This window comes from Gouania willdenowi, chromosome 22, assembly GCF_900634775.1.
Source record: "Gouania willdenowi chromosome 22, fGouWil2.1, whole genome shotgun sequence".
Classification (NCBI taxonomy): Eukaryota; Metazoa; Chordata; class Actinopteri; order Blenniiformes; family Gobiesocidae; genus Gouania; species Gouania willdenowi.
Window position 1 is genome coordinate 6,413,482 of NC_041065.1, and position 27,936 is coordinate 6,441,417.

Below are 27,936 nucleotides of genomic sequence, written 5' to 3' on the forward strand. Positions count from 1 at the left end.
GTGTTTTTATGTACAAATGGGGCCTAATTCATTTGAAATGTTTTAAAGATTGTGTATATATTGTGTGCTTAATTAGTTTGGATCATTTTTTGTAAGTTGCAGTAAAGTTTAAAGTCATGATAATTATAAATAAATAAATAAATAAACAAATATTAGATAAATAATAAATGAATAATAAATAAATAAATAAATAAATAAATAAATAAATAAATAAATAAATAAATAAATAAATAAATAAATAAATAATACATAATAAATAAATAAATAAATAAATAAATAAATAAATAAATAAATAAATAAATAATAAATAAATTAATAAATTAATAAATTAATAAATTAATAAATTAATAAATTAATAAATTAATTTAAATTCAATAAAAAAAAACTTTCCCTTTCATAGAATTATTCTACTGAGTAATTCATCATTTTTATCATCATATTTTTGAAAATATGACCTGGAAATAGATATATATTGTTTTCAATCCATTTATGAATATCAAACAAAAATTATTCCGTTAATAAATATGTTTTTTCTTCATTTATCTATGTTGTGTGTGCAAATGCTCCAACAAACCCAGTGAGTGGCGGTAATGCTCCATCAAAGTGATGCCAACCATAGACATTATATACTTGTTTTTTGGTTTTTTTTTGAGAATGTTGTCTTTATTGATGATTATAAATACATGGAGCAAACCTGTTGAACTAGATGCCTCCTGCCCAGTGAAGCTGTGGTTGCTAATTAGAAGAGCTTTATTATTATTATTATTATTATTATTATTATTATTATTATTATTATTATTATTATTATTGTTATTGTTATTATTATTATTATTATTATTATTATTATTATTATTATTATTATTATTACTTACAGGTTTACATTTTTCAAAGAGCAGCTGCACAAAGAGCGTGAAAAAAAAAATGAACTGAGCAGAAAAAAAGAACATTACAATTTGTAACAATTGTATAAGTCAACAACATTAAGGTGCAATGGGGTCAAAAGACATAGTTATTAGATTATTATAAAGCCATATAGCCTTCTTGGAGTTACATAGTTTTAAAGAGTTTTTCAGAGATATTAGTTCTTTTAGAAACACAATAAAAACAGGTTGACATTATATACATGTTATAATGTCTATGGTGCCATAGACATTAAAAACACCACCGAAGAAGAAGAAACAGTCACTGATGACTTGGTCCACAAGGTGTTCGACGACTAAATCCATCCAAACCGAGTCAAACGGCACTGAAATAATGGTTAGTGCAGTTTTTAAATGATTTTGAATTGTTTATTTGTATAATTTCTTCAGAACAATACTTGTTTTCCACGTGGCGTGTTTGCAATAACACCGTAAGCTATATAGAATCACTGATATCTCGCAGCTAGCGTTAGCATTAGTACTACTTGCCCTTAACCAGCTGTGATAACAAACCTCATGCACGGATTTACAACACTTCTAAATAGGGATGTAACGATTCACCCAACTCCCGATACGATTCGATTCACGATACTGGGTTCACGATACGATTCTCTCACGATTTATTCTACAAAATGAGACTTATATAAATGACTGACAAATATTCCTTTATTTTTTGGGGGAAAATTCTCTACAATTTTTGATTGTCAAAAGAATCCCTTGATAAACTATTCAAAACAATGCAATTTAACTACAAGTAAATCTTGAATGAAATAAATAAAGGAATAATACAAATGAAGAAGAAGCTTATTTTTTTAAATTCTGGTTCTGTAGTAAACAATACAAAACTGCATAATAGTTCTTTTTCTTTTTAAAAGTGCAACTGAAAATGTATTTTGTGCCTTAACAATTGGACTTACAAAAAAAACAAACAGTCATTTTACTGTATTTAGGGCAGATATTTGTTTGAACCAGCAGAGGGCGATGGTAACTCAGTGGTCGGTTGGCATGCAGATATCTTGCAGTGAAGAAGAGAAGCTATGCTAGCAGACAGAGCTAATAGAAAAACGTGACTTTTATAGAGATATTCGTGTAATATTACAGAAATTCTTTCGGTGCTAAAGGGGTAAGTAATCATTTATGAATATGTTTAAGAGTAGAAGGCGGCCACAAAGAAAGTATTAGCAGATTTCGCCCGCCGCCAACACTCGCCCTCTGCTGGTTAAAAAAAGTACTGTGATTCATTTTTCACAGCATTGATGTGAACCTTGATACCTATGAATCGATTTTTAACTGCCTTACGATTAATCAGTACATCTCTACTTCTAAATCAACATTTTATTTTAATTTATATATATATAGATGTTGATTTTAGTTTTGGTTACTGCTTTAGTCAATATTGAACTTGTGAACTTTTCAGTTTGTCTAGAAACATGAAACCTAGTTCAATAGTGATAACATATACTGTTTTAATAAGACAGGCAATATCTCTCTGTGAAGTCTTGTAGTTATTTCATCTACTCATATTTCTTAATAAATATAAATATTTATTTATTTATTTTTACTCATTTGGACAATGTGAAATGGATGGCTTAGTTTTTGAATATCTACATTTGTGAATACATTTGTTTGACAAAAAGTATTTTTTTTAATAAAAACCAAAGAAACATGAATATGAAGATTTTTAGGGCGTAGTACTAACAGAACTTATACACAATCTTTAAAACATTCCAAATGAATTAGGCCCCATTTGTACATTTCATTTCATTTCATTTTATTTATTTTTTTTTCATGGTAATGCAACATAAAATTGGTACAACAATCCAGCAAACACAACAATAATACATTCCATGAAAAGAAGAACAGGAGTAGGATGAAGAAAAAAATCTTATAATCTCCTACCACATTCTTAACAAAAACGTTACAAATTAGATGGCCTCACCGATGCCAAAAGATAACAATAGCCCAGAACAGATGTAATCAACTTTTGATTTTAACAATTTTCTCTTTTTTATGATTTTTTATATTTTATTTCTCAATTATTATAAATGATTTTGCTAAAACAACAGTTGTTGTAAATTTAACAATTTTCACATTCATCTTTATACAAGTTAAGTATGTGCTGTTTATACTTATATTTGAATTGAAGAATATTTGAACAACATTTTAGATCGTTTTCTAGAGAGTTCCATTGTATCACACCAGATACTGAGACACACATTTTTTTGAGGGTATTTCCTGCAAAAGGTTGTTTTAAGTCATTATTTCTTCTGCTTGTCTCATTGTTTACAGTAAAAAGGGTTTGAAGTCCATGCGGTAACAGACAGTGTTTTGCTTTATGAACAACTAATAAAGTTTGTAAAGAAACCAAGTCCTTCAATTTGAGTAGTCCTGACCTCAGAAACAGTCCTGTGGTATGCGCTCTTGGAGCAACTCCATTAATTATTCTTATAGCCCTTTTTTGCAAAAGAAACAAGGGCATTAAATTAGTAATATAAGAATTACCCCATATCTCCAAACAATACATTAAATATGGCAAAATAAAGGAGCAATATAGAATTCTCATTGCCTTGTAATTCAACATAAACTTTACTCAAAACGGCAATGTTTTTACAAATTTTATTTCTTACGTAAGCTATGTGCGACTTCCACTTGACCATTAATAGTTAGGAACTAAAATATATGATTGAGACTGAATAATAATAAAAGTAAAAATATTAGCAGCATAAAACAGAACACCACAAGTATTAACCTGAGTAAAGACTTGGTTTGAACTTCTTCATAATATTGAACAGAACAGTCTAAGTCAGGGGTCACCAACGCGGTGCCCGCGGGCACCAGGTCGCCCGTAAGGACCAGATGAGTCGCCCGCTGGCCTGTTCTAAAAATAGCTCAAATAGCAGCACTTACCAGTGAGGGTATCACTGAATCTCCCGGGGCCACCATTCTCCCGATTTTCTCCTGATTTCTGCCCGACATTGTCCGGGCGGACCATCCTTCACTGAGCGTCGTTTCCAGCCGGACAATAATAACGATTACACCGCATAAGAAGAGGAAGAAGACTCTTCTTCCTCTTCTTATGCGGTGTAATTATATTATTGTAATAATAATATTGTTGTAATAATAATAACGATTACACCGCATAAGAAGAGGTGTAATCGTTATTATTGTCCGGCCGGAAACGATGCTCAGTGAAGGATGGTCCGCCCGGACAATGTCAGTGGGAGAAAATCAAATCCAACCATGTGTAGGGAAGTGTTTCTGTTATGGTTATAGCCGTTGTTGTATAGGCTATGTTTAATTTTCCTTTTGTTGATTATTTTTATTTCAAGCATACATTGCATAGATTGATGGATAATTTATGCAATGTATGCCTTTTTTGTTTAATTTTATGTTATTTATTTTATTTATTCTACTACTACCACCATTTACCATTTGCACGGGTGCTGTGGAATTTTTTCTTTACTTTATATGTGTTTTTCAAATAAAAGAACACTGTGAAATTGAATTATTTCATTTTCTCTTTAAAAAGCAAACTACCCCCCCCCCCCCCGCTCTTTTGAAAATTTATTTAAGTGTGTATCAAACTGGTAGCCCTTCGCATTAATCAGTACCCAAGAAGTAGCTCTTGGTTTCAAAAAGGTTGGTGACCCCTGGTCTAAGTCTTAGACTGTTCTTTGTGACTTAACATTTTCAGTGAAGTCCCGATACTATAGCAATAGTATAAATCAATCCTTTACAACAACTAAAGTGGCCTCATAAGAGTGTTTCATTCTTGTTTAGACATTAAGATCCATCATCCCAAATAACTGCAGTACAGAATCCAACACAGCAATATTCACACTATCCATTTGACTCAATGTTATTTGTTATCGGCTTTCAAAATCATGAAATCTCAGACATCTGCATGTGTGTAGTGTCACTGGTTAGTTATCTGAGCCCTTCCTGTCTCTTCTGGACCATATCTTTGTGAGACTCAGCACTTTTGCACTACACGTGTAACTTATATACTCAGATGTAAGGAAGGGTCAGTAATGTAAAGGTTGTTACATTTTGTTCTTTTAAAAGAAGGTCGGACTTTTACATTTACTGATAATTTTGTGCCAAAATAATTTGTCAGCAGCTACAGCATATCCAATGGAAAGTGATATTGTCCACTTTCATAACCTGGTTACTGTACACCTTGTAAACCTTCTCCTGATGTATTTCCGATAACCCAGTTTTCTTCTTCAGAGATTTATATATATATATATATATATTTTTTTTTTTTTTTCAAATAAAAAACTAAATAATAAAATATCTGGTGATACGCATTGACAATGGTCAATGAATTTCTATTGATTCTAAATAAATAGACTTCTAATACCTTTTTGTGATGTGTGTGTAGAAAGCAAGCTCTTTTCCAACTTAGTTCAAATATAATTTTATTATACATTTCGCTATAAAAAATGTAAAAAAAAATCTAGATATAGTCATAAGATAAAAATTTGAAACTGTATGGAAGAATTAAAAAAACCTACAGAAAATATTGTATATTGTAAAAACAAAAACACAGACTAGAGACCCTGGCCAAAACGAATAAAAGCAAAATGTCAAGCAGGGAGCAGAAAAACATCTGCCCACGTCTGCTGCTAGTCGATGTTCCTCTTCTGGTGTTCTCAGCCCTTTGATGTTGATGTTGCTGCTGATGTTGTCATTGTTGTCCTTGGTGCTATTAAAATATAGAGAACAGCTGATGAGTTTTCTGATTCTACTGCAGGCTTGTTTTTAGGTGAGTCTCTATGATAGAATACAACATAAACTAAGGGTTAAAGACCATCTTAAATGGCTGATATATGCAATTCAAACAATCTATGGAGAGCACAGACACTATTTGAAGTTAAATTGATGCAAACCTTGATACTCTTAGACATTAAAACACACATCTGAGATTAAACTTATTCTCAGAGAGTGTCTGTGTCTGCACATCACTTTAAGGTACACCTCATTTTTTGTTTTTAGACTATTGATTCATTATTATATATAATTATTTTAACTCTTTTTAATTCAGGGGCCAAATAAGGACCAGTTTGGTCTTTATTGGGCCAGTATAAAGTACAGTGGTACCAACAATATCCAAGCAATAGGTGATTGATATTATTCCTCTCTTTAAATTTCCTTGATTTTGTAACAAATTTTTAATTTCATTCAGGGAACTCTGTGAAATATTTTGATGAAAATGTCACAGTTTGAGAAAAACTAAGAGTTCTTTCAACAATTTGCAACTAAAAATGACTGCCACCATGTGATATAAGCATCAAAACACAGTGAGTTTCTTTGAAATTGTGTATTTGGAGAGGCTGAGATATCATTTTCTCTGTCATTTTTACTTTTTCCCAAGGGGCCGAATTGGTCACTCTAAAGGACCTGAGGTGGCCCCCGGCCCTTTAGTTTGACACATGGCTACAATAGTAGTTTACCACCACTACGTGTGGAGTGAAAGAATAACCCCTTAATTCTGTAAAGTGTCTTTGAGTGTCCAAAAAAGCACTATATAAAATTGATGCATTATCATTTTGCTGACTTTATGGATGGGCCCCAAAAATCTCTCCCCTGTATCCCCCCTTATAGATGACCTTGTCTCCACATGACTGTTCTTTAATGTTCATGTTTGTGTTCAACCACCTTCAGGTACAGTGGGGGTCGATCCTCGGTCTCTGGCTGAAAAGGTTGAGAACCACTGCATTTAGAGTGATCAGTGTTTCCTGAGCAGATCATCGCCTTTGGACTGAGGAGGTAATTAAACTGAACACATCTGTCAACGTTTAACAAACTGTTCCTCTCAAACCAACTGATTGATGTCAACTTCACTGAGAGTTTTTGAGGCTCCAAAATATTAAATATAGTGTGTAATTGCTGATGTACGCTGTACAGGAGGAGATTGATAGATCATGAATAAATAAAAAAAACTGCACACAATAGAAACCCTCTTCATCAGTTTTAATAAAATACAAAACACAAGGCAGATACAAAAACAATGTAACTTAATTGGACTTTTACAAAACCATTTGCATATTTTTGAAAACTAAAAATTTGCATTTGAACCCTTTTTTTATTGAAGTTTTTTATTAAAAACTTTTTGTTATTATTTTTATTATTATTATTAATAATAATAATAATTCTGACGACCCCGAAGACTTTTTTCTTTTCTATAATTGCACAAGTGTAAATAAAATCAAACGTATAATATAATTCAAAGTGGTTTATATCATTAAAACTTTTTTTTTTTTTTTTTAGAACTCAATTTTTATTAAGATTTATAACATTGTACAATATAATCACATTTATCACACTATGTACTGTAAGTGCATGCCAATACTATACAGAAACTATTGTACAAATAATCAGACAAAATACATATATACCAGAACATAACAACCAAGACAAAACAAAAACAAACATCCACACTATGCTCATCTTTTTAAGATAGCAAATCCATCATGGGACTCCATCTTTTAATGAACAACTCTTTCTGAAGCCTCAGAGAATAAGTAATTTCTTCCATCCGATAAATTTCTCTCACTTTCTCAATCCAATTAGAATAAGTAGGTGGGTCAGACTGCAGCCACTTGATGGTGATACATTTGAGTGCAGCTGTCAGCAGAATTCTTAGCAGATATTTTCTGCTATTTCCTACAAATATCATTAAAACTTTACATAGAATTTAAAAAATAAATACTCCACACAAACAATCCTCAAGAAAATATGTTCTGAAATAGATCCTGTAGAAATGCTTTCTCATCTTGATGTACATCTTGCAGGTGTATGTGCAGCAAAATGACAATAAAGCCTGATTTTATTTTATTTTGGTAATGTAATTGTAAAGAATAAAATAACTGTATAGTGGGTTCCATGCATTTTCTAAAGTCCACAATAGGGTGGGACAAAAAATGGCAATAATCGCTTTCCTTCCACCATGACATGTTTATTGATATGATAACTTTTTTCCTGGTTGCATTTGTTGTTTTAGGTTTTCTCTTGACATATATTGAATCTTTTTTGCAACAACAATGCATGATTTTGTTTTTGTTTTTTTTATTTGTTAAAAATAAATCAATACATATGTCTTAGTGGAAGAGTGAGTTAAACTTTATTAGGGGAAAAGATGTGAAAGAGGGGGCAGTGGTACAACTGAGTGAGGGGGTTAAAAGTAAAGGGCTTAGGGAGAACTGGATTGTTTATTTAATTATTTAAAATTAAAACTTTGACTTTGTGCACTTTCTGTCTTGTGTTTCATCTGTGTAAAATTATGTGAAACTAACACTAACTCAGTAAATAAAATGAGAAATTCTGCACTTGACATTGTTTCAGTTAATTTGTTTGTCTTTGAGTCGGATATTGCAATGAATCGTGTAATTTTCTTGCAATATATGAATTACTGTAAAACCACAAATCACATTTCATATCATATGAGTTACCCTGTTATTACCCTGCAATGAGATACCCTCACTCCCACTACACAACACTGAGCATTACATTATTGTTATTATAACAGTAATGAAAATTAATTAATTTTACAGTAAAATAACAGTAGGTAAACAAATTGCTGGAGACACTGTTGCCAGTAATCTACTGTTAATTTACATGACAATTTCTTCCATAGACAGGGTGCCTCTCACAGTACTTGGAGGGATTGGATTTTGAGCAGAAAATCTCCCTCTATTCTGAGGGATTGTTGTGGTGTGGAATTATATTCTCTGGTCTCCAAACTTACTCAGAATCAGAATCAACTTTATTGGCCATGTAATGTATGTTATACACACGAGGAATTTGACTTGGTGAACTGTGCTCTCTCTAACAATGTAAACATTAAATAATAATCAACTACAAAAAAAATATAAACATAAATATCATACAAGAGTAATCTGGATTCAGTGAAGGTGTTTGTTGTATGCATCTGTATAGGACAGTGGTCTGCAACCTGCGGCTCTGGAGCCTCATGTGGCCCTTTGACTCTTTTGCAATGGCTCCCTATAGCTTTAAAAAAATCTATTGAAATAAAGAGTTGTTATTTTCCAACAGAAGCTATTATTGATTAATGACAAATCAAATCAAGATATAACAATTTGTTAACCTAAAAATAAATCACATTGTGCAATGACTCAGCACCTTCCTACTTCACTTCCTGCAACATCTACAGACCATTAACTTTCCTGCACCTGTGGCTAATCTTAAGTTTTAAATCCCTGGTAAATAACTAAACCAACAAAAACACTATTCTGGAAGAAAATAGAGATTTTAATTGTGTGGGGACAGATTCATTTAACCACCAATGTGCAGGTTAAATATGCATGTTTTATGTGTGGCAAGAAATGAGAAATTAGCATGTGTTGATCACATGATCATGTGTTATCAAACTTCAAGTTACTTTTTGTAGCCCTTTAAATACATTCACTAAAAATAATCTTTATATAACATTGTGTTCATGTAAACTGAGATGTGTAAGAATTTGAAGATGCAAGATACTGTTTAGTTATTTCTTGATGTTAATTTATTTCATTTTATTTTAATCTGTTTTTAAGTTGCCATTTACATGATCAATATAAATCAAATCATGAAATCAAACATTATTCTATGTCATTTTAACTGTATAGAATTTCATTCACTGTATTGTCTTCATTGTGAAGGTTTTTTTTCCGGCTCCAGGAGGACTTTAATCCAGGTGAGATGAGGCAAAATGGCTCCTTTGAGAGTAAAGGTTGCAGATTCCTGGTCTAAGGGTGTACTCACACTGGCAACTGGGGCCGTTCCAAGCTCACAGCAGGAATCCCCCCCTCCCTGTCCCTTTTCTGACACGGTAGAACGGACGTGATCACCAGCTCAATTCGGTTCCCACAGAGAAACACATTATCACGTTAATTTATGACACACGTATGGCGTTACGTCACCATTAAGCGACTCTGGGTTTGTTGTTGACAGTACATTCTGTTAATTTCATATTTTCTGTTGCGTAGGGTAACTATAAACCAAGATTTCCCCCGACACGTGCTCCTTTCACGGACTGGGTTTCCCAGGGCCCCTGAACGCATCACGTTATTTAAATGACCGTAACTCTGCTCATATTTGCTCTATCGGAGAAATTCCACCAGTTTATGAAAGATAATACGTTGCTCTTTACAGCCAGTGTCGGTACATTGCGGTAATTTTACTCATACGTAACGGAAACAGTAAAGATGCCGCTTTGTTTTGACGAAATCTACACAAGGAACAGAGAGAACCAAGTGAGTGAGAAAGAAAGAGATTAAAACAGACCAAATAACGGTGGATTTATTAAAAATGAAAGACTCTCTCCGACGATAAAAACCACCATGAATGGAGGTTCAAATGGATTTGAAAACAAAGGAGGAAACTGAGCCTATAAAGGTAAGATCAGTTTAATTTCTGGATCAATAAATGTCGTTCTGATTTTGTGGAGCTAGTCTTTGTGTACAATAATATAAGTGTAAATAGATGCTTTTAGTGTGTGAGACAATTTAGGACAGAGTTTGTGTGTTTGTTTAAACTTTGTGTGTGTGTTTGTGTCCATTTGAGCATATTTATCTCCATCACTTTCAGTTTTCCTTTTGATGAACATGACATTATCTAACTCTTCTTTTATTTCTTCTTCTTTAAGTCCATGCAGAGTGGACACGCCCCTCCCTGGACATTAAAACCATGAGCTGATCCTAGTTTCCATCATCTGGTTTAGACCCATCACTTCTACAGACAACAGACAGAATAAAGCTCAGAGTCAACATAGGAACATGGGATGCACTTATTTATTGAAATGTATATTTAATGATTATTTAATTTTCTGTAATTTTATTTTTTAGGAGATGTTTTTAATTGTTTCAATAATTCAGAGACTTAAGGAACAGATTGTTATAATGCATAATAAAGGTGATTTACTTGAGTCAGCACTAATTTTAGATTGTTTTTAAGTCTTTGTATAAAAATACTTTAACAGGACAACAATGATGTGCAGAGCTGCAGTGATGTTGGCTTCATACAATAATAATAATAACAACAACCACTGCACACGCCACCAGTGAAGCTTCCAGTGAATAATTTACAAATAAAAAAAAGTTCACTGATGGTGACATTGAGATCTCAATGTCACCATCAGTGAACTTTTTTTTGTTTTTTTGTAAATTATTCACTGGAAGCTTAGATATTGTGTGACAAAGATATCAAAGTGTGTTGTTTTGAGTATAGTCATATTTATGATTAAAAGTTATGATTGTATTATATTCTAAAGTTTAGAATTATCTGGCTCGTCTTTCTTTCTTTCTGTTCACAGCATAACTTTATATTTAGTTCTACAAAATGTGTTTACAGCTAATTTTACTGATTATTGTTACACATCATCCTGCATGTGCATTATATACAGTATAAATGTGTAGATTTAACCAACTGTTGGAGAAACCATTTAATTAAATACAAAGTAAACGACATGCAAACAGAAAAACAAAGGTAGAAATAGTGTATTTAAATAATGAAATTAGTGAGTTGTTAAAGTGCTGCGGTGCAGCGGAGGGTCTTCATCTGCAGAGACGTGATGATGAGGGGTCCGAGTAAAACCCAAAATTCCATGGTTATTTTGAGGGTATAAACATGCATATAAACACATTACTGGTATATTAACCCATATAAACCAAAAAATATAGAAATGGGACATTTTACGGCTGCAAATGTGTAACATATTACTGGTATTTTGAGAACAGGACACATGTAGATTTCTGAGCAATTCATTATAGTTGTGCAGGACTAACAGGAACTCCACATACTGAAAATTGGTATTGCCACATGTGCACTAACACGACACGACCTAAGAAGAGAACTAAAATAAGATTAAAAATAAATAAATAAATGCAACAATTTGCAGTCTTGTTCCAGGTTCTGCTGTCATAATATTCCCATCCTTGTACTTCCAATGTTTAAATGTTTTGTTTTTAAGGTTCATGTTACATTTTGCAAAAGGTTGCACTTTATTTCTGGCTTATTGATTTTTGTTTGGAAAATTATTTCAGACATTTCATTTATTTGGGCTTGTATTTGCGATGTTCTGTTTTTGGTTACATTTAGATGAATAAATTAATACACTACACTTTGCTCCCCAAGACACTGTGTTTGGTTTCATTCTACAGAGTTTGTATGTGTCCCAGAACACTGAAACACCATATACAATATATATTTATATTATTTATACATTAGCAGCAGTACAATGTCCAATTTCCATTTTTTTCTGGGTTATATAATAGCTAACCACATGTGTCCTGTCCACAAAATACCAGTAATATGTTACACATTTGCAGCAGTAAAATGTCCCATCTCCATATTTTCTGGTTTATATGGGTTAATATACCAGTAATATGTGTTTATATGTATATTTATACCCTCGGAAATACCCGGACCTGATGATGAGCTGCTACACTCCGTTACTGTCCCGCTGTCGGCTGATCAAAGAGAAGTCCTGACGGTCATGTTGTCCTCTTCCTCCATGAGTTCTCTGTGGTGTTGTTCATATATATCAGGTAACGCCAACTCTGAACTTTTCATCGGCTAACGAGCACTTCTGACACCGCTATCATTGCGGAATGCAGATGTTTATGTGCCATAAAGCGTCGCGCGGTACCAACGTCATCACATTTTGCGCGCGGGTCGAGTCGAGTTGTGCGTGCGCATGCGCTGCCAACCGTGCCAATCTGGCATGGTGTTTGGACCACCTCTTCCAGCAGGATCATCGGGCCGTTAAACCCCCTGCGGTGCAGTTCACACCTACGCAGGCGAGACAATGGCCCCCCATGGTTTCACACATGCACAGAGCTGGTTAGGAACGGCCCTGGTTGCCAGTGTGAGTACACCCTCTGAGGCTTCAGTGCTTCATTAATTAGCATGATATGCTACTGTAAACTCTGAGCTCTGCCTCGATACCTCCGTTTACAAAGCTGTACCTAATGAACAAGATTTACACTGTGTACAGTAGCACCTGAACACAAACCAAGGTGATCAAATAATCAGCTGTCCTCTGCCCATTCGGATGGAGTCCAGGACTAAACTGGTGTGAATGGACCCTTAAAGGGATTTTAAACCCAAATTATAAAGATACCCAAACTGAAAGACTATGATCTGTAACCTTTTCTCGTAGAACTGCGAGGCGATTCAGAAGTTGCAGATGCAATAAAAAGCATTTCAAACGCACGCATATGGACAAACTGTGGTGTAGGAGTTATTCAAGGAAGTGCTCCACTCACGAAACTACAACTGGTTTGATGAGGTTAAAGACAAAGACATACCCATTTTAGGGCTGCTTTTGTCAAGCGTTTGGGGAAGTGGCATTCTGTGCATCATAAAGCACACTCTGTACTTCTTAAAAACCACAAAAAGCTGCAGTACATACATTTACCAAACATTTTTTGACCTCAGCAAACTCAGCAGTAAGAGCAGCATTCTGACTTTGAGCCGTGGCGAGAGCTGCTTCACTCATATTCAGCTGACTTTCCAAAGCTTCGGCTCTGGACATGGCTGCCACACGATCTTTGTCCTTCTTCTTGACACTGGACCGTGTGAAAAATATGAAGAAACGGGGTTATCAGCACGCACTCAGTTCTCAGATATAAACCCCACCATATCATTTTACCTGGCTGTAGTTTCATCAAGCTCTGTCTTCACCTTTCCGAATGCCATTAGGAACGAGGCTCTCTTGAGCAGTGTGATCTAAAAGACGTCGAATCTCAAACAACTCCAAATCATAAAGAACCTTTAGATCTGTCAGCTAACAAAAGAAACACAACACAAGCCGTAACAAATTCCAAACAAACATACAGTGTTAGAAAGGGCGTGCACATAGCTGGTTTAGGTCTGGTGCTCCGGGGAACCCCTAGAGTTGTTGCTTAGTAATGATTTTCTTTTGCTATTACCTCACAGGAGGAAAACATAGAGGAATAGATTTGGAACGTTACATTTTACTTTAACTTATCCTGAAAATGATGTAGGAAGCTTTCAAATGAAATGACAACAAACTTAATGACAGCTTTTTAGGTACTCATAACAAGGGATGCACCAAAGTGAAAATTCTTGGCCGAAACCAAAAATGAGAAAACCAAGGCTGAAACATGGAGAGAAATTATTATGCAAATTACTGGTACCATTGTATTTAATATTTGTGGCTATAAATGTGTACTAACTTCACTAAAATGCAAGCATTGCAATTGTATAAATCAATGTTAATGCTTCAAAGAATGAATCAATTAAAAATATGAACTGTATACAAATACTGTATACTGTATTTGTCTGCTGTGTGAGTTCAGTTTAAGGTCTGTGTAAGGTGTTGGTTCCCCTGCGTGAGCCTCAGCAGCTTATTTATTATTCTCTTTACTTTGTGTTACAGGAGCCCAAAGACCATCCTGATGGAGCCTTTGGACAACATCTACAGCTTGGTCCAGGAGGAGGAGTGGAACAGTCTTCTTCTTGATGTTAATGATGTGATAGAGCTCTGTCCAGAGATTGCAGATATGGTGCTCTGGGCCTCTACTGACCCCCTGATGTCATCTCCTCCTCCTCCTCCTCCTCCTCCATCCTCAGCTGAGCTCCAAGTAAGACATCACTGAAACACATCCAGCCAATCTGGGCAACATCAGCACATGCATTTGTTCAGCCATTAAGAATTAAGACTCTGTTGTTAAGCACAGTTTTTAATGAATTTATTTAGATCTTTTTATCCAGTCACTATAGGCATTTAAATATCACCCAGTTTGGTTTCTTTGACAGACCCTAGCAGTGGTGTTTAGCAGGTTTGGGTCAATTACTTTTTTCAGTTACAATTACGTTTTCAATTATCCATGTTCAATTACAATTCAATTATGATTAGTTACCAGAATTTTTTCCAATTGCAATTTTTCCAATTCCAATTACATTCTCAATTACTAAAGTTCAAATACATTTAATCACAATTACTGAGACTTTAATAAATAACCCCATAAAATGTAACAGTCCTCTTGTGTTAGCTTTCTGTTAGCATCTCTTATGATAACGAGTCCTAAATCAGCTGTAAAATACACTAACAACAAATATCTATCATCTAATTTCTTTCCTATCTATTGATTACCTTGTTAGACTTCCTAATCAATGAAAATATATTTTAATATTTTTGTTAAATGGTAAAATGTCGGAAAGTTTGAATATTTTATATATTTTATTAGTTGTTAACTACATATGTGTAGAACTGTACATAGAACTGTTACATTGTTCCCCAGTTTTGCGTTAAATTATGATTGACAATTGTTTATAGAATTTTCATGGTAATTACAGTTACAGAGTCAATTATCTGAACTGAATTACAATTTCATTACAATTACGACAGCGACAATTTAAGAAAAATTTGTAATTACAATTCTAACCACACCATAATTGTAATTAATTATCAATTACCATACACAAGTATAATTATAATTGACCCAAACCCTGGTGTTTAGTTTGTTGGTGGATGGTTGATACCATGACAGAGTGTCTAATATCCATGTTTTTGTGTCTCCAGTCTTACAGTGTGCCATTCCTCATGCCTGAAGGAAACAATTATTTTCACCTTTTTGGAGAACGGTAAGCAAAGCAAAACAAAGCAAACAAACAAACAAACAGAACTGATTGATCACAGACGTTGGTTCACATGTTTGTGACATGATTTCTCATCCAGTGTGTTTATGTTTTTATCTTTGTAGAGATCTGGGTGGCGTAGTGGCAGCCATGCCATCAGAGGCCCCCCTGGAACCCATCCCAGTTCCAAAGTGAGTGTCCTTGAGTTGTTTTAATTGTCTTTTTTCTGAGTGACTCTAGATCAGAGTGCCTCCCTGCTCTCTCTCTCTACTACTCTCAGCTATTGTTTCCCTGTTCTGCTCACTGTTTGTGTTTTGTAGTGGAGGATGTGGGGCTAGAAGCTCGCATGTTAAAATAAAACAGCAACTTTTTGCAACATTTAGCAACAAACCATGTTTAAAACATGTATGTGATTTTTTGTTTATCTTACTTTTGTATGAAAGTAGATTTGTGTCTTTATTATTCAATCAAAAAAATAAAAAATTCAATAAAATTAAACAAAATCACGTAAAAAAAAAAAAAAAAAAACCAAAAAACCTTTTCAATCATAAAAAAGTTAACTTAAAAAATAAATATTTTCAATCAAAGAAAAAACTTTTTAAATGTAAAGAAAAAATATTTGAGACCCAAATGATTGCATTTATACCCTTTTTTTCTTTGAATTAAAAGTTTTTTTTAATTTTTTTTAATGAAGTCATCTTTTTTGTATTAGGGCCATATTATGGGCAGTACATTTGTGTATTTATTAATCAATCAAAAAATAAAACATTTCAATCAAAGAAAAAAAATCAATCAACATTTAAAGTTGAATGTTAAATCTAAATTAGTTTTTGTTTTGGTACTTCAGGTGAATTTTCATTTTAGTTAAATCTTTAGTTTCACCTGTGACATTTAGATTTAAAATTTAGATTTAACATTTAGACTGTGTGTAAACTGTGCAACTTGGTGGCAAATAACTTTCCCATTTTAATATATATATATGCATGTACACAGTATTTATATATATACACATATGTATATATAGTATGAATACTGTTGTCATATGTACATAAAGACTCAGGAATCAAGATGATTATAGTATGTGATTATTAAATGATGGAGAAGGGTTAGATTAAATATGTTTTACTTCTTTCTACCCTGTTCAGACATTTTAAGCTGGATGTGTGTGTGTGTGTGTAATTTTTGACACGTCTGGAACAAACTAATAAATGTTTGAATCCAAATGCCCAGTTTTACATATGATCTCCATTGTTTACTCAACATGCTTCATCATGCATAAAATCATTTTTAAATGGTTAAAATCTGAGCTTAAATGTATCTGCAGATACAAAGAAAATGAGTCGCCTTTGCTGTGGAGTTTAGTTCTTTTTATTATTGGTTAGGAAAAAAAGACATGTCACTGGGGAAACAGACATTTGTGTCAGACCTGTTACTGTGAAATAACCATGGAACATAACAACCCTGGATCAAACTGTCACTGTGAATGTTCATGGACATAATATTTTCATTTAAATGTTCACCTGCACTACTCATCAATGCACTACTGCACTATTATCTTATTATTATTATTATTGTATTTTTATTTTATTTCGTTATTATTATTATTATTATTATTATTATTATTATTATTATTATTATTATTATTATCTTGTTATTTTATTTAGTTTGCACATATTAGTCGAACTACTCTTATACTTATATATTTATATTTATGTTTATACTTCTTTTTGTATTTATTTTTCTTTATTCTCGTTGATTGTTATTATTTAATGTTACACTATCTGAGAGAGCATAGGTCACCAAGACAAATTTCTCGTGTGTATTCATACACTCTTGGTCAATAAAGTTGATTCTGATTCTGATTCTTCTGTTTTACCGTGGTTGGCATGACATCCCGTAAAAAAATGTAGCACCACTGTGAACAGGAAGTACACTGCTGCTAGCAAAGTAACGGGCAAACGCACCATATTGTAACGGTAACTGCGTTATTTCTTTTAAAAATATTGCATTAGAGTATTAGTTTCTGTCAAAAGTAACGTTAACACTGCATATGACCCGTGTTTCTACTATGGAGCCGTGAGTTTCGATGTCCATGTAATCATAAGTATGGCCTTACAGCTCATATCAGAACAAAAATTAGATCCATGGGGTCAAAAAACTGAAGAAGAGCTGGAGACTGTTGTAGCAAGACACAAATCTGGACAAGGTTGTTTTTGGTGTTTTTTCTAAGAGCTCAGTGGTCTCCATAATTTTGATTTGGAAGATGTTTGGGTGGAAAAACCCAAATCTCTAGTAGAACTGAGATGTATTGCGGTGTGGTGGACTCACTAGCAATTATTGAGAGGATTAAGTCCAAAATAAATCATCGAAAGAAGTTTTTGGAAAAAGAATGTGCTTTACAAGCCCAGTATGAAGAACAGTGTGACAGTATCCAGCATGAGGAGACGGAGAAGCTCACGGAGCTGGAAAATGAGAATCAGAGTCTCAGCAATGAATTGTTGCATCTCCGAACAGTTGGAAGCTGCAAAAACTAGCCTGTTAACACATACTACAGAAGAAACAAGACTTAAAGAAGTGAACTTGAAGCTTCAGGAGCGTATACAAGGTTTGGAGTTAGAACTCGAAGAGCAAAACAATTCACTTGTAGCTTGATATAGAAAATGGAAAGTCACATGTGTGAAAAGGATTTGGAGATTCAAAGTCTTAAGGACACATTGAGTGATCTTCAGACTGGAATGAAGAAACAAACCAATCCCTTTCCTCCTGAGAACAACATGGAAAACACTGTTAAGGAGTTGATGGAACGTCACCAGGAAATGAACGGACTGGAAGGAGAAGAGACCAAACTAGAAACACTTTTGGAAGAATGTGAAGATGCAGAAACCAATGTTCCGTTGGGTGAACCAGTGGAGCTACAGACTGGGACCAGTACTAGCTCTGCTGATGGGGAGCAGACATTTTCACACCGTGCTGGCATCGCAGCAGCTTGTAAAGCAGCTTCAACACTAGCATTAGCATACGTGGTGGTAAAAGGACATCACAGTTTCCTTTTCTCAGTTAACATATTTTAAACTGTCATGACATTAAAGTTCTGTACAATTTTGTCTAAATCCGTCTCTCACTCGACCAGCAGGGTATGGACCATGTGAGGGGCCCTCAGGAGCTCTAGTCATCAATGAGCTCCTTATGAGAGAACTTTTATACAGGGACACATCAGGGCATATCACCTCTGAGGAAAACTGCAGTTGACAGTTGAAACATGTCAGGAGATAAAACGTGCATGTTCTCCCCATGCTGCGTGGGTTTCCTCCGGGTACACCGGCTTCCTCCCACAATCCAAAAAAGTGACAGAAAGAAAAGAAAAAAAAGAACTGATGTTGACAGGTAGTCATGGTAACTCAGGATAAGTTAGAACATTACTGTTGACAGGTAGTCATGGTAACTCAGGATAACTTAGAACATTACTGTTGAAAGGTATCTTGGTAACTCAGGATAAGTTAGAACATTACTGTTGACAGGTAGTCATGGTAACTCAGGATAAGTTAGAACATTACTGATGAAAGGCATCTTGGTAACTCACGGTTAGACATCAAAGTCTAATTGGAACTGTGAGCGCTTCACTGTAGTTACTTGACCCACAGTACTTTGGACCATCATCAGAGCACACAGAGGTATGTAGAAACTGCTAAATCAGCCTGATAGCACTGGTAATAGGTGTTTGATGAATGTGATGATGCATTTATTCTGTTGTTTACTTCGAAGATGTCTGGGGCGCCGTTTGTAAAGTTGGATAATGGCAAAATAAAGAGCAACTTTTTGCAATATTTAGAAAACCACATTTTAAAAATGTAAGTTAATTTTTCTGTTACTTTTGACCAGATTTACAGCAATACTTGTAACATTTGGGACATTTTTTTCTCTTGTATAAATATTATGTAAATGTTAAATGTAAATGGTAAATGTTAAATGTAAATGTTAAATGTTAAATGCTAGATGTAAATGTTACTACTAAATGCTAAATATAAATGTTAAATATAAATAATAAATATAAATGTCACAGATGAAACTAAATATTTAGCTATTGTGCAAATTCACAAGCGTTTGTTTTGTTATGCTTTAATTTGCATAATTAGCTTCACCTGTGACATCTAGATTTAACATTTAACAACTACATTTAACTCTTATATTCTGATTTAACATTTTGATGTAACATTTAGATTTACCATTTAGATTTAACATTTAGCTTTAGCATTTAGATTTAACATTGACATGTTTTTACAAGAAAAGAAATTTCACAAATATTGCTGTAAATATGGTCAAAAGAAACAAAAAATTCATACATGTTTTTTAAATGTGGTTTGTTGCCAAATGTTGCAAAAAGTTTATTTCAGTATGCGTAACTTTACAATCAGCGCCCCATAGAGACGATTAATCTGAATGTGTCTTAAAATGAGTCCTTGAACTACCATGACCCTTAACAGATCAACATGCCGTCTAACGGGCTCAAAAACCTGATTTGCTTGCCCCCACATTTATGCAACATTTATTTTTGACAAAAAGTGCAAATTTATGTTGCCAGTCAGTTCCCCAAATTTAGGTTTGTAGACTATTCTGCTTCTTTCTATAGACTATAATGATCTTTAATACAAAAAAAATCCTACAACCTTAATGATCAGTTACCCTAAGATTATTGTCGCATTGAGTTATAAAGTATTTGTATTTGATTGCGCTTGTTTTAGACAATTTGATGTTGTCTAATGTCTTCCCCTCTCCCCATTTTTTCCTTCACAGCACCTAATATTGTTTACCAAAGAAATGGAGATGGAGAAGTCAAGTCCCCTGTTTGTAGCGCAAGAGTTTGTGAGGCAATATTATAGCCTCCTAAACAATGCTCCAGATGTTTTGCACGGGTAAATAAAGACTTCAAAAGCTATAATCAATTACCAGAATAATTAATTAAAACGTTGTTGTTGTTGTTGTTTTAGGAGTGATTCTTCCTATGTTCATGGAGGACTTGATACAAATGGAAACCTGGCTGAACCTGTGAATGGACAAGCGGTAGGTTTTGCCAAATCTTGAAATAATTGTAATTCAATGTGTTTTATTATCACTGTTATGTTTTAACAAGAAAGCATAGGATTTATAAATGTCGAAGGTGGATTTTATTTTTTATTGTAAATTCTTTTTGTGCCATTTCTGTCTTTTAGGGAATCCATGAGAAGATGGTGTCACTCTGTGAATGCCACACAAAGATCAGGCACGTGGATGCCCATGCCATGCTGAATAATGGAGTTGTTGTGCAGGTACTTGGAGAGCTGTCCAACAGTGGCCAACCAATGAGGAAGTTCCTGCAGACGTTTGTTCTTGCTCCAGAAGTGAGTATTTTTTTGCATCATCTTGTTCACCTCAAAAATAATTTTGTTCCGTTCTGGTTTTAGCGTCACTACACAACATTTATCAATGTGGTCATTTTATTTCTGACTGAACAGTAGAATTTTGTGTGAGCAATCCAATGCCCTGTCAATACAGCTTGAAGATGGTTGGAAAGAGAAGCCGTAGTTAATAAAATATACTTGAGCACACTAGAAGAAAGAAGGCTTCAATGAATCTGTTGACCACTGTATGGATTAAGTAGACCAATAGACCAATTCCTAATTGCACAATGGGACTGGTGATGTCAGTGGTTACGGGTCATTTGTGATAAACACGGGCTTGAAAGTTGGGGTGTAACGATTCATTTTGACATTGTACTATGAATGTTTTCAGGGTTCGGATGCCAAAAAGTATGATATACACAACAACATCTTCTGCTATGTGGATGAAGTATTTGGTGACTCTGATGCTGAGCCAAAAACCCAACAGACACCCAAGGTAAAGCAGCTGTCTGTAGTTGATTTAAAACTGTATATTAGACAAAGTCAATTATAATTGTAATCACGTAATTGATAATTAATTACACTTAATCATTAATTATAATTGTAATTGACAATATCTGTTGCAGTTGTAATCGTATTTTGATCGTAATTGAGTAAAAATTGTCAATTAGAATTTGATGAAACACCAAACAGTTCTATGGCTTACACACATGTAGTTAACAATTATTAAAATATGTTTCAAATCAAGTTTTCTAAACACCTGTAAGTTAATCTTTACACCCCTACAGGTGTAAGGGTCAGAACAGTGAGGGGCAAGTGTATCACATAATATAATAGGGACAATACAGTTTTACATAGTAACAATAATGTGAATGTAACTGATGTTTTGTACAAAGAGTTTACAGCATAGCTAAATACCAACTCCTCTCCCTATTTGGGCTTTTACACAAGATATTATAATCAATGCACGACATTGTACACATACAAAAGCACATACAGTACAATCACCACAACACTATATGAATAAAAGTTAGTAAAATTGTAATTGAACTGTAGCAATTGAGAATTGTAATTGACTTACAGGGGAAAAAAAATATTTCAAATTTATCTGCAATTGGAAAAAAAATACTGATTACCATAATCATAAATGAATTGTAATTGAACATATTATTCTGAGGACTGTGTTGAGATTTTGACTCTAAAAGGTTTTTGACTCAACAGTAGCTGACATTGATCAAAGATGCAGCCTTTATAAAAAGGTGATAGAATTGTTTAGCTGCCATAAATGTAGCTGTGTGTAATTAAAACAAAACAAATTCAAATAAGGGGGTCATCTTTTGATTTTTTCTTCTGTCTGTTTTATCTGGTGTAGCCCAGAGTTGGGTCCAAATCAAAGATGCAAAAGGCACCCCTGCCCCCCAGAGCCCAGCACACTGACCGACGAAGCTTCCCTCCACAAAGACCTAGAACTGGTAAGGCTGAGATTGAAACTTCTAGAGGAGGGAGTGGTTCACGTGTTGGTGTTTTCTTGTGGGTTTAGTTGTAGGATTATGAATGGACGCACACACGTCTCATGTTGTTTGCATGCCTCTGTCACAATTAAATGGTGTTCCTTCAGAATCACAAACAGGAAAAGTTTTTTTAATGAAGGTAAATATTCCTTTTTGCATCTGAAGGAACATTTGTCCTGTATTTAACACTATAGAAGTGACCCGGTGTGTAATTTCTCTTCTGTTTGTTGCTTTGACTGGCAGGTGGCAGAGATGGTGGACCTGGAGATACGGACAACAGGCGTATTGTTCGATACCCTGACAGTCACCAGCTATTTGTCAGAAATCTTCCACATGACACCGATGAGAGCGAGCTCAAAGAATTATTCATGAGTAGGTTTTTTTGCAAAACACCAGTAGTTTCACTAGTCTAAATAAAGATATGCTAATTACATACAGTAAGGTTAAAAAAAGAGGGATAAGTTGAACCGATTTTTGTGGTAAAATGATTTCCAAATCATTTGATTCATTTGCCACCACATTTTGGTACAAATAAACTGTTATTGAATTGTCCTGCATCTGTGTTCCCGCAGCATATGGAAATGTGGTGGAGCTGAGGATTAACACCAGGGGTAGAAAGTTGCCCAAGTTTGCATTTGTGGTCTTTGACAACTCTGATCCTGTTCAAAATATCCTTCAGGATGAGGTAAGGGGCATTTATCAAAATGTATTATCAACTTTCATTCACATAGTGGTGGTTTGGTTCTTGATTTAATTGGATGGTGTAGTTGGGATTGGCTCACCTGGTGCATCAAATGTTTAAATCATTTCACTGACGCTGTAAACCCCAATGTTGAAAGTATTTATTTATTTTTTTTTAGAACTTTTTATTTTTATTTTTTTTTTTTTTTACAAAACAGAACATTATCAGACAGGATCAGTGATAAAAACAAAGAAGTAGGAAAAAGGTACAAAACATGAAAATAAAAAATAAATAGAATATCATAAAAAAGTTTAATATTTTTGATCACTCATTTCAGAAAGTCAAACCGATATATGATCTAGACTCATGACCCAGAGTGAAATATTTCAAGCCTTTAATTCTTGAAACTTTGATGATTATGGCTTACAGATAATGAAAACCCAAAATTCAGTGTCTCAGAAAATTAGAATATTGTGAAAAGGTTCAGTTTTGAAAAGTCAATATTGTCACACACGTTCCTTGTATATGAACTGTAAGTATATTAAATAAACAAATGTGCTTCATATACCCATTTATGTTTTAATTTAGACTGTATTATTATATTATTAGCGGAGCTAGCCTAGCATAGCCACATTGCGTAACAAGCCAAGTATCATGTCGACATAGGCCTATATAGACACAAAAACACATACATAAGCCTACCTTAAAGAAAATATATGCATCCAAGCTTTTTTAAGTCCTCATCTTCTCCATTGTGTAGACGCCAGGGCTATTAATGATCTACTCATAAATATCAGACCATTGGAGATCTGGCCATGTTGTCGGGTCGTTTTTCCATGAACTTTGAGGTGTTTGGTATGGACATGATTCCAAACCAACCAGATGTAACTTCCCTTCATATTGGTGCTTGGCCTTTAGCTCTAATCTGCTGAAATATTCATACAACATTGAGTAAAACCTTCGTGTTGTCTGCGGTAAATAGTATAAATAAAGGTTGTCAAGCAAATATATACACCTCTTAAAATGGCAGCGGGCGTTGCTAAGGCAAATATCCCGGATGATGATGTCACAGCGAAAAGGTGTATAGTCTGGAAGCAGAGTGATGGTTCGCTCAGAGCGGCAGTCAGCAGGGATCACAGCCCCCTATGTATGTGTGCTTGTGGTGGGGAGGGGCTGATGGCAGCAGCAGCTGATCGGGACAGTATCTACAGTGATACGTACAGTCATGTTAGAATCTCTAAAACACCAGAAAAATCTCCAATAACACAAGATAAAGTCCATACATTTGTCACTAGTCTATATTGAGAAAAATCTCGCTGAGTGTTCAGAAAATATACTAGTAAGGAAGGTTCAGTTTCACTTTCGGTTTAAAAATGGAGCGGAGAGAGGATTCTACGAATTGCAGCTTTAACTCCTTGAACAAGCCTACATTCTGAGTGAACTCATCCTTTAGTAACTCCGTCAGTTGATCATTTAAACCATAAAAGTGGAGCTGTTAATGATAAGTGCTGTAAACATACGGCCGGAGTGAGAAGGAAAATTATTGATCAGTCCTCTCTGCTGTCACTCAGCTCTGTGGACAGACAGACAGACAGACAGACAGACAGACAGACAGACAGACACAACGGTATCAAAATTTGGATACGTTCCAAGCCTAGAAGTGCCTACTTTGTAAATACCTGTAAAAATAATTTGAGGAATGGTGAACTTAGTCCTGCATTTGGGTAAAAGATTTTAAGTGTGTTCCTTCCAATACCTGATTAAAGATAATGAGACCTTTAGCTGCTCATCTCCTAAAACCATGATCTGAAATCAAAGGTGGAAAATCAATTTTGCCCACTATGGGCATTGCTCGAGAAATAGATCCACTATCTTTAAGCATCTTTTTAACTTCTGCCCAAACCTTTATAGCATGTTTTATCCATTCATTTCCAATCTTCATTTTATGAATAAGTTTCAAGTCCACAAAAGGCAGGACAAATAACTGCATCCCTAACTTCACCCTGTTCTATTTGAGTCCACTTTGCCTCCTTGCCTCTGCTGATCCAAGTTACAATTGCAGTAAGCTGGGCTGCCCAGTAATAAAATTTCAAATTTGGTAACACCAGACCTCCTTTATCTCTCTACAGCCCATACTATTCCGAGGTGAGATGCGTCTGCATGTGGCGGAGAAGAAGACATGGGCAGTCCGTGAACGTGAACAGAAAATGAGGCTCAACAATCGGGGACCCAGAGGTTCACAAGGCATCGTGGAAAGCGGAATGATGCGTGAGCACGACGGTAGGGGAAACAGGAAAACCCCACCTGAGTTTTGTTAATAAAGATAAATATTCCTCATCTGAAGGAATATTTGTCCTGTATTTAACACTATAGAAGTGACCCGGTGTGTAATTTCTCTTCTGTTTGTTGCTTTGACTGGCAGGTGGCAGAGATGGTGGACCTGGAGATACGGACAACAGACGTATTGTTCGATACCCTGACAGTCACCAGCTATTTGTCAGAAATCTTCCACATGACACCGATGAGAGCGAGCTCAAAGAATTATTCATGGGTAGGTTTTTTTGCAAAACACCAGTAGTTTCACTAGTCTAAATAAAGATATGCTAATTACATAAGGTTAAAAAAAAGAGGGATAAGTTGAACCGATTTTTGTGGTAAAATGATTTCCAAATCATTTGATTCATTTGCCACCACATTTTGGTACAAATAAACTGTTATTGAATTGTCCTGCATCTGTGTTCCCGCAGCATATGGAAATGTGGTGGAGCTGAGGATTAACACCAGGGGTAGAAAGTTGCCCAAGTTTGCATTTGTGGTCTTTGACAACTCTGATCCTGTTCAAAATATCCTTCAGGATGAGGTAAGGGGCATTTATCAAAAAGTATTATCAACTTTCATTCACATAGTGGTGGTTTGGTTCTTGATTTAATTGGATGGTGTAGTTGGGATTGGCTCACCTTATTTTAAATATACTGACTTGGATTATCTCTACAGCCTATATGGTTCCGAGGTGAGGTGCGTCTGAATGTGCAGAAGAAGAAGGCATGGGCAGTCCGTGAACGTGAATGTCGTGAAATGAGGTGAAACAATAGGGGACCACCCCCCTCCGCGAGGCCGGTGGTCAAGGAGAAGGTCGCTCCACGACCCAGCACCACTAAGAAGAGAATTGCCAAAAGAGTGGATGAAGTCTAATGTGATCTTCAAACGTTCTTGTTAATTAAGAAAATCTTAAATAAAAAGCTAACCATGTTAGAAACATCAAGTGATTTGATTGAATGAATGTCTTAGCAGCAGACTCAACGTCCATAGAAATACACTATTACATACAAAAATAAGCGTTTTAATTAAAGTTAATATCTAGCACAGACACACAGGTAGGAGTGGGTGATATGAAAAAAAAAAAAAAAAAAAAATCACAATTTTTTTGTAAAATCAATTTTTTTCATTCAAATCATTTAGTTTTTTTTACCAGTAAATCAAACCAATTCACTTAATTAAAAGGAAAAAACAAATAAAAGGTAATTGATGACAATGGGGGGAGTCTCCACGACCCAAAACAAACAGAGGCAGGCAGACAGACGAACAGGCAGAAGCTGAAGCCAAACGAACAAAGATTTCTCTTAGTAGAGCTCTGAGTGATTCAGCGATCTGACACTGACTGAAGTCCAGGGTGCTGCCTTTATGGGGCTGCTGATTGCATTCTGCAGGTGGAACTCATCAGCAATCATGCCACTCACTCACAGCACCACTGGAAAAAAGAAAAGAAAAACAGGGAGGTGGAAGGCGTGAGAATTTCACACAGTTTATACAATAATATCCTTTACAAGATAAAACGTTACTGCTTTGGTTACATTAGGCCTGGGTTAGATGGACCAATATTCATATCTCTGTTTTTCCTCAAAATGGCAATAGGCAATAAAAACCATTTCTTTTTTATCAATAGTTTTACAAGACAAACAATAATGGGTCAAAGTCAGTGGAGCCACAAAGACCCTTTTATTAATCAACAGTAGCTCAATAACAACATTTTGTGTCACTTTTGTCTTTTCCCTTCATTAAGGCTGAAATGTGTTTAAATGATGTAGTGTTGCTTTTTTTAGGGTAGCTCTGAGTTGCTGAAATTCATTTTTAAAGAAAATCACATTCAGGACACTGTCTCTTTAAGAGTGTGGAAACAGCCACGTTAGCTTCAGCAGCAGATCTCTGCTGAGGAGCGACAGAGACTTAGTTAGAGAAGAGAAACACATGCAGTGTTTTCTCAAACATCTCTCAGTGCTTCAACACTCAGAACTGATAGAGTTTTACAGAACAGACAGACATCTGCACTGAGCCTCTGACAGACAGTCGCTAACACAGCTGACTGTGTCTGTCCAGGAGGGGGAGGGGGTGTACCTCTGTCCTGTTTAAGTGCTTAATAATTCTTCGGTGTCCGTAACGCTGACATGCTGACTAACAAATGGTGTGATTTGGCAGAGAAAAAAACCTTTGGATGTGTTGTGTATGGACCACAGACATAAGACACAGACACGGCACCGCGAGGGTTCAAATGTGAACTACAGATGGTTCTACGATCTCATGTTTTAATCCTTAACAATCTAATATCGTCAGATCGTACACCCTTATACACACTTGAGTGAGAGAGAGAGACACACACAGAAAATGTTAGTTTTTTAAACGAGTAACCTAACACTATAAAACACACACACACAAAATGTTAGTTTTTTAAACGAGTAACCTAACACTATAAAACACACACACACAAAATGTTAGTTTTTTAAGGAATGTTCACTATGTTTGGCATTGATTGATAACATCTGTAAGTAAGAAATTATCGCCTTTTG

The 27,936-nt window shown here is 34.9% G+C and overlaps 1 protein-coding gene across 2 annotated transcripts; it reads left to right on the forward strand.

Annotated features, from left to right (window-relative positions):
* Positions 1-1,164: 1,164 nt before the first annotated feature.
* Positions 1,165-26,345, forward strand: LOC114456252 (ras GTPase-activating protein-binding protein 2-like). 2 transcript variants are annotated; one of them, XM_028437898.1, is made up of 16 exons: positions 1,165-1,257; positions 6,588-6,692; positions 14,326-14,530; positions 15,472-15,533; positions 15,653-15,718; positions 20,319-20,437; positions 20,513-20,585; positions 20,735-20,902; positions 21,294-21,398; positions 22,275-22,374; positions 22,657-22,785; positions 22,986-23,098; positions 25,225-25,375; positions 25,518-25,646; positions 25,843-25,955; positions 26,090-26,345. In XM_028437898.1, exons 6-16 carry the CDS (start codon positions 20,343-20,345, stop codon positions 26,177-26,179), a joined length of 1,266 nt encoding a protein of 421 aa, XP_028293699.1. In that variant the 5' UTR covers positions 1,165-1,257; positions 6,588-6,692; positions 14,326-14,530; positions 15,472-15,533; positions 15,653-15,718; positions 20,319-20,342; the 3' UTR covers positions 26,180-26,345. The 2 variants fall into 2 exon arrangements, with proteins under 2 accessions (XP_028293699.1, XP_028293698.1); XM_028437897.1 differs by lacking the exons at positions 1,165-1,257; positions 6,588-6,692; positions 14,326-14,530; positions 15,472-15,533; positions 15,653-15,718 and adding exons at positions 18,867-18,911; positions 18,957-19,001; positions 19,046-19,198.
* The last annotated feature ends 1,591 nt before the right edge of the window (positions 26,346-27,936 follow it).

Bases quoted from the DNA above. Each gene is read 5' to 3' on its own strand.
- LOC114456252 (XM_028437898.1), top strand. From the start codon at position 20,343: ATGGAGATGGAGAAGTCAAGTCCCCTGTTTGTAGCGCAAGAGTTTGTG. The intron at 21,399-22,274 runs GTAAAGCAGCTG...TATCTGGTGTAG, and splicing joins AAACCCAACAGACACCCAAG to CCCAGAGTTGGGTCCAAATC. The intron at 23,099-25,224 runs GTAAGGGGCATT...ATCTCTCTACAG, and splicing joins AAAATATCCTTCAGGATGAG to CCCATACTATTCCGAGGTGA.